Source organism: Nicotiana attenuata, unplaced genomic scaffold (assembly GCF_001879085.1).
Source record: "Nicotiana attenuata strain UT unplaced genomic scaffold, NIATTr2, whole genome shotgun sequence".
In the NCBI taxonomy this organism is placed as follows: Eukaryota; Viridiplantae; Streptophyta; class Magnoliopsida; order Solanales; family Solanaceae; genus Nicotiana; species Nicotiana attenuata.
The window spans coordinates 36,822-49,470 of record NW_017670890.1 but is presented as its reverse complement, the minus strand read 5'-3'; the positions used below and the strand labels follow the sequence as shown (position 1 = coordinate 49,470).

Sequence of the window (12,649 nt, the reverse complement as noted above, 5' to 3'; positions counted from 1 at the left end):
AATTCCCCATAATCCATTAAGTCCATTAGACTTGATAATGCCGCTGAAGCCTCATTTGTTTGCACATAATGGAGGTCTGAATCTTAATCATTCAGATCTCAGACATTAAGTTTGTTTGTTTTTAAAGTTTAAATCTTAATTATTCAAATCTTAATCATTAAGTGTGTTTGTTTTTTTTACTTCACAACCACTTATTGGGTCTGAATAGATCTGTATGATTAAGATCTATAACAAAGACTTCATTTCATTAAGATGCTATCACATATATATTATTAACTGCCGCCACTGCCTACCATTATCAACTACCACCATGCCACCACCACCACCATACTCAGCCACCACCACCACCACCACCACTACCACCTCCACGACGCCATCATCATCCTCAATCATAGCCGCTACCATTATCGACCATCACCACCACTCCGACCACCACATATCATTCTCACCCACAATCAACATTCATCCACCTTAACTACCACAACTGACCACCCCATCACCATCAACAACCACAGCCGGCACTGCCCATCATTATAACCTACCACCACCAACCCACCACCTTCCTCAGTCACAACTACTATCACCACCCGCCATTATTAACTATCACCACCCACCACCACCATCCTCAATCATAATCGCCACCACTACCAAGCACTACTAGCTACTAGCATGAACCACCATCATCAACCAAAACTACAAAACCACCGCCTTTAGTCGGCATTCACCCTTTAGCCATCGCCACCAACGATTATCGTATTTTAAAAAACTTTATATTTTATTGTTAGAATTCTAGATAAGTTAGTATTTCATTTGAATTTTATGTTTATTAATTTTCAACTAAAGATAAATTTATTACATTCAGATGTTAAAAATCAAACAGTCTTAATTATTTCTATTCAGATCTTAATATACATCTTAATATATTTAGACGTGTATTCAGATTCAGATGTCTTAATCTTAATACACATCTTGATATTTAGATGTATATTCAGATTCAGACGTCTTAATCTTAAAAAAAACAAATGAGGCATTTTCATCCCAAGCATTTAATGATTATTGCTTATCAATTGGGATAAAAGTGGAACATCCTGTAGCTCATGTTCACACTCAAAATGGCCTTGCAGAGTCTTTAATTAAATGTCTGCAATTGATAGCAAGACCGTTACTCATGAAAACGAGGTTACCCACTTCTGTTTGGGGTCACGCCATTTTGCATGCAGCAATGCTAGTTCGTCTCAGACCGACAAATTATCATAAATATTCCCCATTGCAATTAGTTTTGGGTCATGAACCTAATATATCCCATTTAAGAATTTTTGGATGCGTAGTATATGTGCCTGTAGCACCGCCATATCGCACCAAAATGGGCCCCCAAAGAAGGTTAGGAATATATGTTGGGTTTGAATCGCCATCCATTATTCGCTGCCTCGAAACATTATCGGGGGATTTGTTCACTGCATGATTTGCAGATTGTCGGTTCGATGAGACACATTTTCCAACATTAGGGGGAGAAAATGGTGAAACCAAACGGGAAATTTTGTGGAAAAATCCATCATTGTCTCATCTTGATCCACATGCCTCTATTTGTGAAAAAGAGGTACAAAATATTATCCATTTGCAAAAATCAAATACCAGATGCATTTACGGATCTGAAAAGGATAACAAAATCATATATCCCTGCAGAGAATGTTCCAATCCGTATTGATGTTCCTCTTGGACAATCTTCTAGTGTCATAGCTAATGAGTCAAAAAGCACGCCTAAAACGTGGCAGACCATTAAGTTCTAAGGATCGAAATCCTAGAAAAAGAAAACAAATGATCAAGATGACACTAAGAAAGAGTCTCATGAAGAAATCCACGATTTAACCAATCCTAAGAATCATGAGGAAATCACTGAGCCCGAGACTCAAGAAAATAAGGAACTATCAATAAATCCAATCGATATTAAGACAAATTTGAATCGATTGGATATAGTGGTGGATTATGTCTTTGCATATAATGTTGCATCTAGCATTATGCAAAATAGTGAGGATCTTGAACCTCAATCTGTTGGAGAATGTCGAGAAAGTTGTGATTGGCCAAAATGGCAAGAAGCAATCCAATCAAAGTTGAATTCACTTGCAAAACGTGAAGTTTTTGGGCCTGTAGTCCAAACACCTGATGGTGTTAAGCCTGTTGGCTATAAATGGGTCTTTGTACACAAGATAAATGAGAAAAATGAGGTACAAAGATATAAGGCATGCCTTGTTGCACAAGGATTTTCACAAAGGCCTGGTGTCGATTATGAAGAGACATATTCACCCGTTATGGATGCTATAACGTTCCATTATCTCATTAGTTTTGCTGTCCATGAAAAGTTTGACATGCATTTAATGGATGTGATTACCGCCTACCTTTATGGCTCACTTGATAATAAGATATACATGAAAATTCCCGATGGATTTAAAATGCCTAACGCACATAATTCATAGTCCCGGGAAATGTTTTCAATCAAATTGCAAAGATCTTTGTATGGTCTAAAGCAATCTTGACGAATGTGGTATAATTGTCTTAGTGAGTATTTATTAAAAGAAGGTTATATAAATGATGTCATTTCTCCATGTGTTTTTATAAAGAAAACAACATCAGAATTTGTTGTACTTGCCGTATATGTCGATGACATAAACCTTATTGGAACTCCTACAGAACTCCAACAGGCAATTGATTATTTAAAGAAAGAATTCGATATGAAAGATCTCGGAAAGACAAAATAATGTCTTGGTTTGCAAATTCAACATTTGGCTAACGGAATTTTTGTTCATCAATCTGCCTACATAGAAAAGGTATTGAAACGGTTTTACATGGATGGAGCACATCCATTAAGTACTCCGATGGTTGTTCGATCACTTGATGTGAATAAGGATCCATTCCGACCTCAAGAAGAGAATGAAGAGCTACTTGGTCCTAAAGTACCATATCTTAGTGCAATTGGTGCACTAATGTATCTTGCTAATACTACAAGGCCTGACATAACTTTTTCAGTTAATGTCTTAGCAAGATATAGCCCTGCTCCTACAAGGAGACATTGGAAAGGAATCAAACACATATTGCGGTATCTAAAAGGAACTACCGATATGGGTTTATTTTATGGCAATAATTGCAATTCCGATCTTGTTGGATATGCCGATGCTGGGTATTTATTTGACCCACACAAGGCTCGATCTCAAATAGGCTATGTGTTTACATGTGGAGGCACTACCATATCTTGGCAATCGACTAAGCAATCAATTGTGGCTACTTCATCTAATCATGCTGAGATAATTGCCATTCATGAAGCAAGTCGAGAATGTGTGTGGTTGAGGTCTATAATACATCTTATTCGAGAAAAATGTGGTTTGAAATGTGACAAACTATCCATGATTTTGTATGAAGACAATGCAGCATGCATAGCCCAATTGAAGGGAGGATTCATAAAAGGAGATAGGACAAAGCGCATTTCACCAAAGTTATTTTTCACAGATAATCTTCAAAAGAATGGTGATATTAATGTGCAACAAATTCGTTCAAGTGATAATATGGCTGATTTGTTCACAAAATCTCTACCGACGTCAACCTTCAAGAAGCTAGTGCACAAGATTGGGATGCGAAGATTCAAGGATGTGAAATGATGCTCTTATCAGGGGGAGTTTAATACGCGTTGCACTCTTTTCCCCTTACAAGGTTTTGTCCCACCGAGTTTTCCTTGCAAGGTTTTTAACGAGGCAACCAAAAGGCGTATTGTTAGATATGTGTACTCTTTTTCCTTTACTAGATTTTTTTCCCATTGGGTTTTATTTTAGTTAAGGTTTTAACGAGGCACATTACTTATTGAGTAGACATTCAAGCGGAAGTGTTATGAATAGAATTGTAATTAGAGTGAATGTCTATCTTTTAGAGAGTTTTACTTTGTGGCTAAGTTATTTTTCCCCTATAAATAGAGGGGTCTTACCCAATTGTAAATCATCCCAAAATTCAATAAGAATTACTCTCTCTTTCTTTGCAATATTGTTCTTCTACTTTTATTGTTTTATTACATTTTTCTTTTTGTTATTAATTTCTTTACTTTTTGTTCCATATTTCTTTTAATTGAATAGAAATATTATAGAAAACAAAAGTTGTAGTACTATTTGATGAAAATATATCCACACGCACGCTTCTAATATATAATTGGACTCAGAGAATCGTGCATTAACAAAAGTTTTCTTTTATCTCTTTTTAGAATAAAGTTGGATACGAAATACAATGCATCTAATTTGTGATTTCATCAGTATGAATTATATTTTATGGGCGCGCATATATATATATATGAATTTGATCTCATCTATCTACTAAATTTTGTTCAAGAGACTTACTCTTCAGTTCAAAGGTATATTTTATAATCGCACGAAACGCGAAAAATTTTACTAGTTTTTTCAATAATTTACCTGACGAACTGCTGATTGGAAACTTAAGTGAACAAAAACATTCAATATTTTTTATTTTTGGGAGCAGCGAAAGAAGTTACACCATCACGCCCGTTAAGGCTGGAAGTATTTTTTCATATAATATACCTTTAAGCATCTTTAGTCCTATATGTTTTTTTAGAGTGGAACACTTTTAAGTCCCGTTTTATTTTTTTTAACATTAATTTAAACAACAAGATTGGTGTAGATATTTTTACAGTACATATACTGCCAGTGCATATATATATATTGTTTCAGTAAATATTTAGTTACACGCATTGTTTACACAAGATCAAACAATATCTTATATAATTCGTATCAATTGATTGTTGTAAATAAATACAGGATATGAACTACTAGTACTTTTTCAGCTTCTATGTAATTGGAATACATATTTCTCGTTTATTTCTTTGTTCGAGAAAGCACAGCCATGTCATTAAAAACTCTTGTGGAAACCTCTTGCAGCTAATTTCATCCTTAAAATTGCTTTTGATAGATTATTATATGCAGCGGAAGCAATCCCAGTATCAAAATCACATGTAATCTAGACAACTAGCATAAACGGGATTTCACAGGTTACCTCTTGAAGCGTGAGCAAAACTCCTTTATCACGTGAGCCTCCAATTCTACAGCAACTCAGTGAATTCTCCACCACCCGCACTATCACGATCTCCGAACGTTCCACGGTCTTCTACTGTGTTATCCAAATAATACCCGGAAATAGTAATTTCGTGTGGGCGAAATTTCTAAGGAAAAGGGGCTGAAATTCGGCCACCATGTGCTCCCTCTTCTAGGTGGAAAACCTTATGTATTTATACCACAAGTTTTAAGGGTTAAAACCCTTACCAGAAAAAGGATTCCTTTATTTTCTATTATTTAGGCACAGCAGGGACCATAAAATTTAATTAACAAGGCTTCCAATTATGGAATTAATTTATAATTTTCGAAATTAATATCCACCATAATTAGTTACGAATTATTCCACTAAAAATTCGTAATTGCACTCCTTATTCAATTTCGAAATTCATCCATTAAATCTTATTTAACTCCCCATGTTAAGATTCAGATACTAATCAATTAAATTAAATTACTGACGATTTAATTTATTGATTATTTCCTTTAGACTTTCGCTTAAATTATTTCATATGTCGGATACAAATCCACCGGCCGGGTTTACACATGAAAACTTATAAGCTTTCATAAAGGTGTATCATCAATCTCTAAATCGAGACTTGGATTCCATCAACTAACTATTACTTTGCCGATGTACATTATTATTATCCAATTTACCAGGCATATTGACCCACGAAAGAATCTCGCCTTTTAATAAATCAAAACAATATTAATATACACAGCTAATAATAATTATATCAAGATTAAGAGTATAAGTACATTTAATGGCCAGAGAGTTTATTTTATTAAGTCAGTATAAAATACTTATCTCTACTTGGTCCGTTCAATACATACAAAATGTACTAGCACAAGAAGTTGGAATTAAACCATTCCCATAATCAAGATAAATTATATTTAATCTTGTGCTACAATCATTCCTGATATATATTCGCTTGCATATATATTCGCTTTAATGCAGTGATGGTAACAGTCGACATTCTCCCAACTTTTAAGGCTAACTTATTATGATGAAATTAACACTGTCCTAAGGATCCATGAATTTGCCCCAATTGCCATATACATATTCCTTTTCTTGCTATCTGTCCCAGCTATTTCCAACTTACCTACTAGGGACTAGGGCATGTGCATTGTGCTGAGCTAAAAAGGCAAAGGTTCGTCACTTATTTACCTTTCACCAAAAAATTATATTATATATATATAGATCAAATATTACTATTTATACATATATATATTAAATCATGAACATCTCTGAGCACTTTTTAGCAAAATTTTTGACTTCGCCACTGAAATACTACTATTAATGTATTAAGCCAAATGAATATATGTCTCATCTTGAATCTTATGTGATCTTCAATTTATGTTATCCAATTTGTTAAGTATAAGTAGGTCCCAAAAAGTGGTTTTCCTCCTTCCTTGTGCATGCATACTCCAAGAAAACAGGCAAAATTTTGGTCAAAAGGGAGTCAAATTGAAAAGATATTGATTTGAAGAGGAAAACAAAAGTAGCTTTGAAGGTTCATTATTTATCTCTTTGTTGAATTTAGAGAATTATTTGGAGTATCCACAAAATTGGACATTGCCCTATTCTATTTTAGTCATACCCCACTTGCCCCATTTAAGCTGTCTCATGCAACGTATCTGCCTAAAAAACTTTTCCATCTTTCTAACATCAAATACAAATTTCTTCTCTTTGTTTTTTATTTGCTTATTGATGATGAAGGGGACCTCGAGATTTTAATAGGAATAAAGGGTTTGGAATTTTGTCATTTGCAAGCTTTCTCTCAACTTAATCATTCAGCCAATGAATTGGCAACATCCATCAGATTATATATGTGTACCCAATCTACTATTTTAGAGTCCCAAGTCCTAGTAGAACAATTGACAATTTAAGTTCAGTTACGGAGTCTGAATTTAAAGTTTATGAGTTCCTATTAAGACCTCAAGTTGACACACAATAATAATAGATGTCACAATCAAATATTTTAAAAAAAAATTGCATGACCAAAAACCATCGGGTTCCCCTAAACCCAATGATTGTGCTCTAGATCCGCATTGATTGTGTCTGCCAGTCTCCTAAAGTCACTTTTCTTTCGTTTGTAACAACAAAGTCACTGAACTATGTCTACTGCGCTCAGAAGGTCACTCAACTAGATTTTTCAAATTTTGGATTGCCAAATACCTATTTTCCCCCTCTAAATTATAAACATTTATCTTCTTTTTATTATTTTTTTAGCCTTTTTAATATTATGATTTCCCCCTTTTTAATTTATATTATGGACTTACCTATAGAACAAATAAATATTATTTATAAATTAAAAAAATAAAAAGTATTTAAGCATATATATTGCTGGATAATAAAATAATGAGCATAGTAAAAAAAATTAATTAGAATAATTTGTTAGTAATAATAATTTTAGTATTAACAATAAAAATTCAAAAATTAAATTAAAAAAATAAAAAATAAGCATATGTAAATAAATTTTTGAATTTTTATTGTTAATACTAAAATTATTATTACTAACAAATTATTCTAATTAATTTTTTTTACTATGCTCATTATTTTATTATCCAGCAATATATATGCTTAAATACTTTTTATTTTTTTAATTTATAAATAATATTTATTTGTTCTATAGGTAAGTCCATAATATAAATTAAAAAGGGGGAAATCATAATATTAAAAAGGCTAAAAAAATAATAAAAAGAAGATAAATGTTTATAATTTAGAGGGGGAAAATAGGTATTTGGCAATCCAAAATTTGAAAAATCTAGTTGAGTGACCTTCTCAATGCAATAGGTATAGTTTAGTGACTTTGTTGTTACAAACGAAAGAAAAATGACTTTAAGAGATAATTTGGGATAGTTCAGTGACCATTTGAGTAATGGACTATGTAAAAGGAAAAAAAACTACTTCACCAGTTTTATTTTATGTGACAATATTTTTTAAATATTTTGAATTAGTAACTATTGTAACTTATAGTATGTAGTGTTGTCTACGTTGTTTCTGTATATTCAAACTTTTTTATTTAAAATTTGAATCCTCTATATTTGAATTCAATATTTGACTATCGTATCTCAAATATCGCCCCATAAATTGAAACGAGAAAATATATACTCCGTCCGGTCTATCATAAGTGATTTTTTGGCCTCTTTATTTGGTCCAAAATAAGTGTCTATTTAAATAATCAAGAAGGAATAAACCTTATTTTTTCAAAATTTGCGCTTATTTACATATCTCAATGTGTCAAGTTAATAATATGCAAATTTTAATTAAAGGTAATTCAGTCATAATACTTTTCTGCCGACGTGGATTTTTCAACTGTTCGTTTCTCGTCACAAAATTAAAAATAAGAAGTTGTGTTGTTCCCTGAATGGACACTCGACTATATCGAGACTTGGTCTTATGCCCTATTGGGTATTGTCGACTAAATTGAAACATATTGTTCCTTAATTATGCCTACATAGGGGATTTTTCTACAACTTATTGCCCTTTAACTTGAGTTAGTAATGTCCCCACCTATCTTCAACAACTTAATTGATGTATCCACTTAATTAATTAAGTAGTTGATTATATTACTATTTTCCTTTAAAAGGTTGCTAGTTGGTGGCTTGGGTGGGGATTTTATGTTATTAATTAATAGAAAATCTTAGTATATGGTTTACTTACGTAATATTCCACGTTGTTAATATATAAATTGATATTATGTGATGCCTCCGCGTGTATTTTGTTGATGAAATTACATAATTTGCTTGTATTAATTAGCACTTCTTTTAGGATCTCTTTAAAAGTGAGTTATTCCTTGTTGAAGGTTCATGAATCGTGTTTCTGAAATGCTTTTGAAATTGTGGGTATAAAGGCTCACATAACAACCGCAGAATATATTAATAGGATCAGGTCAACCGCATAATCAACTAATATGGATTAGATTGTCAACATAAGACAGGACAAAATTAGATCGGGCAAGGGCAGCCCCGAGCACATAGCATCCCATATTCACACAGGATATAGGGAATGCCGCATCTCAAGGGATGTAATGTAAACAGTCTATCCTAATACAAGTATTAGTGGCTACTTTCACGGCTCGAACCCGTGAATAATTGGTCACATGGGGACAACTTTACTATTGCTCCAAGGCTCCCATATCGGCAGAGTCGGAGCCAGGTTTTCAACCTTATGGGTTCTTGATTTTAGAACGACGACTTTAAGTGTTCGTGACTGGGTTCTAAATTTAATATTTGTACATATTGAATGAATTTTAAATATTAAATATACTGTTTAAGCAAATCTAGTGAGTTCGACCAAACCCGTAGTTCGGCTTGTGCCGCCGCCTCTGGTTATCGGCAAAATTAGATTGACAAGGGAAAATAGTTGAGCGAGAAGAAAAGAGAATAGAGTATTCCCATTTTTGCTAAGTTTTATCCAGATTTGCAAGTAGTTTTTGGTCAACGATTCTTCATTATGCAACTTGGAGCAGGCAATATCTAGGTGTTTGAACAATATCTGGTTGAAGAACAGTGTCTGGAAATTGAGAGCCCGTTTAGACATAAAAAAAATCACTTTTTTTCGAAATATTTTCACTTTTTTTTTTTTAGAAATCAGCGTTTGGCCATAAAAAATTTTAATTTTCTCTTGAAGATGAATTTTGGAATTTTTCGAAAATTTAAAAAACTCAAAAAAGCTGTTTTCCAAAATTTTCCACTCACAAGACTTCAAAAACAACCCAAAATAATATTCATGTCCAAATACAACTTTAATTTTTAAAGACCATTTTCACTTGAAATTTTTTTTTTACTTTTTCTTTTAGAATTTTACAATTCTTATGTCCAAACGCCCATTGAGTTGTATGTGAATACGAATTTTACGTGAAAAAAGTTAATGAATAAAAACTATTATACAACAACAATAACATATTCAGTGTGATCCCACAAGTACGATTTAGGTTGTGACGTAACTCTTTTATTGACTCGGTCTATTTTAACCTCCTGTACTTACACTCAACCCAGCCATTTGAAAATTTTAATCAAAATCGATGTCAACCGGATGTGCAATTAATTATTTATAAGTGATTGCAATTAGTAAGAAAGCAAGATAAATGGGGACACTGATTTTTCTTAGTAGCATCACATTGGATTCAAGAAGTCAAAAAGGAACTTTGGCTGTTATAATTTATCATTTAGCAGAACTGAATAATCAACAAAAACACATCCTCATGTCCAATTAATTAATGCCATTACATGCTTAATCACGTGCTTTTGGATAAGGCAACTTTGATATGATCTTTTGGTTAAGTACCCACATAAGTTGCCTGAGGCTTTGATACAAGTATATTAATATAAATATAATTTTCTGAATTTTCCATGTGTACAAATATTACAAACGTATAGCACCAAGTGGGAAAATTTGATGTAAATTGATCAGAAAAAGGGGGAAATTGGGGACAATATTCAGGTGTTGTATGGCAACAGGGGAAAAGGGGGAAATTTGCTCTTCTGCATTTTCAGTGCTTCTAATGCTTCTGCTCTCTGCAACATTAAAAAATTTCCATTTGCTCTTCAGTTCACTATATAGAAAATCAAGTTTTCTATAATGATTTAGTTAGTCGCTACAAAAATAAGGGTTTTTGTGGCGACTCAAAAAGGTCGCATAAAAAAAAGAGACAATCATTGTAGTTATCGCGAAAAATAATATTTTACTGGCGACTATACTTAGGTAGAAAATAGAAAAAATACCTGCATTGATACAAGAATGTCTGACTCTGAGTTGAAATCGTAATTGTAGCTTGCTGCTGTAAGCTTCATGGAAAGGAACTGGATCCAACAAATTCGAATCAGTCAATTTAGTTGTTACCTTTTTTATTCAACTAACAAAAGGAAGACATTCTTTTTCTTTTTAAAATTATATATTTATGCAAACTTACCTCCACTTGATTTTGCAAGGATTGTACGTAATTAATTATTTCATCCAACATTCCTGCCATGCCCATTGTCTGCCATTTGATCAAAATGGAAAATTATTAATGTCAAAAGTCTACTCTCCTGTCCTTGTAAATAATGACATTTTTGCGAGAAAATAACACTGCATTATTAATTAAAAGAATTCGATACCTTGTAGCATCCTGGAACAATATCTTGCAAACATCTAAGTTTTTCATTAATTTTTCCTCTTCTAACCTGAACCAGGAAACAAAATGCATTAGTCATCAATATGTTACTGGCACAATAGGTAACGAGTTTAAGCCGTAAAATCAGCTATTGATACTTGTGTCAAGGTAGGTGTGCATATATTACATCCCCTGAGATACAAGGGCGGAGCTAGAGTGCCGTTAGTGGGTTAGACCGAACCCAGTAGCTTTGGTTCAAAGTTTAAACCCTGCATTTGTATTAAAAAATCTATTGAATATGTATAAATTATTAAGTTAGAACCCAGTAACTTAAGACGATTAGAATCCCGAACCCATAAACTTGAAATCCTGGCTCCGCCTCTGTTGAGATATACACTCTTTTTGGACAGCGCGTAAATACGAGATGCTTTATACATCGAGCTGCTTTTTTAATCATCATTAAGTTAATGGAAAATACTATATTGGGTAGGTAGATGAATTACCCTTTCTGCTAAGCTGTGACTATCAGTAGCTTGGCCTCTTTTGGCTCTAACATGGACCACTTCCTTTGTTTTTTCTTCTTCCTTTTCATCACTACTTTTCACTCTATTTCCTCTTCCTTTACTCTGTAAATTAAAAACCAGTTTCATGCATCAGATATATGACTGGTAATAAAACATATACAAAATTGATAATTCGAAAATAAAATTTTACTTACACTTCTTCTTTCAGTTCCAGTAGCAGAAACTGCAGGGGATGAACTGCTTTCTGGTGTATCAATTGTTTTCCTCTTTTTGCTTTCATTGATAGGCACCATATCGCAAGGTATTACTGAGGCATTAATTTTGTCATCTTGTTGAATATTTTCTTGAAAATATTCCTGTAAATTTCCTGGAAATTCAGCTACTTGAGTGAAAATATTTTCATGGGAAAACTCCATTGAGCTCTGTAAATTGAAGCTTGACAATTCAGAGGAACAAGGGTTGATTATCTCTGGAAACTGGTTCATGAAATCCATACTCGAATCAATATTAAATAAAGAAAATGATGAATTAATAAAATGATCAGCCATAGCAACTTGAGTTTTTTTTTTTTTTTAAAATGGTCTTTACGAGGGATGCTAATTTGTGTGTTTTTTGTAATGATAAAGAACCTTGTTATGACTGATTTATATATATAGAACATGGGGTATGAATTTTCATTTTTCTTTTTATTAAAGAATGAAAAAGTGAAGCATTTTTAGAGTCCACGTGGAATTTTAAGCTTCTATGGTTTTGTTCCTCTTGTTGGATCATATTCTGGAGATATATCCAATTACACTGGACCCAGCTTCGGACAGTGGTTCCCAATCAGCAAATTATTGGTAATTTAGTTGAGAACCACCAAAAATATAAAAATAACAATATTTCTTTAAACTTAGAAGTCATGGGCAAATAACCATTCGGGATGGCCGAG

General features: G+C 33.0%; 1 protein-coding gene across 1 annotated transcript; it reads right to left on the bottom strand.

Moving 5' to 3' along the window:
- Positions 1 to 10,284: 10,284 nt before the first annotated feature.
- LOC109244258 (transcription factor BEE 3-like) lies at positions 10,285 to 12,360 on the bottom strand. The gene is made up of 6 exons (XM_019411316.1): positions 11,913 to 12,360; positions 11,698 to 11,820; positions 11,199 to 11,264; positions 11,012 to 11,080; positions 10,824 to 10,901; positions 10,285 to 10,616 (listed from the first exon to the last, which is right to left on the bottom strand). Exons 1-6 carry the CDS (start codon positions 12,264 to 12,266, stop codon positions 10,539 to 10,541), a joined length of 768 nt encoding a protein of 255 aa, XP_019266861.1. The 5' UTR covers positions 12,267 to 12,360; the 3' UTR covers positions 10,285 to 10,538.
- Positions 12,361 to 12,649: the final 289 nt, after the last annotated feature.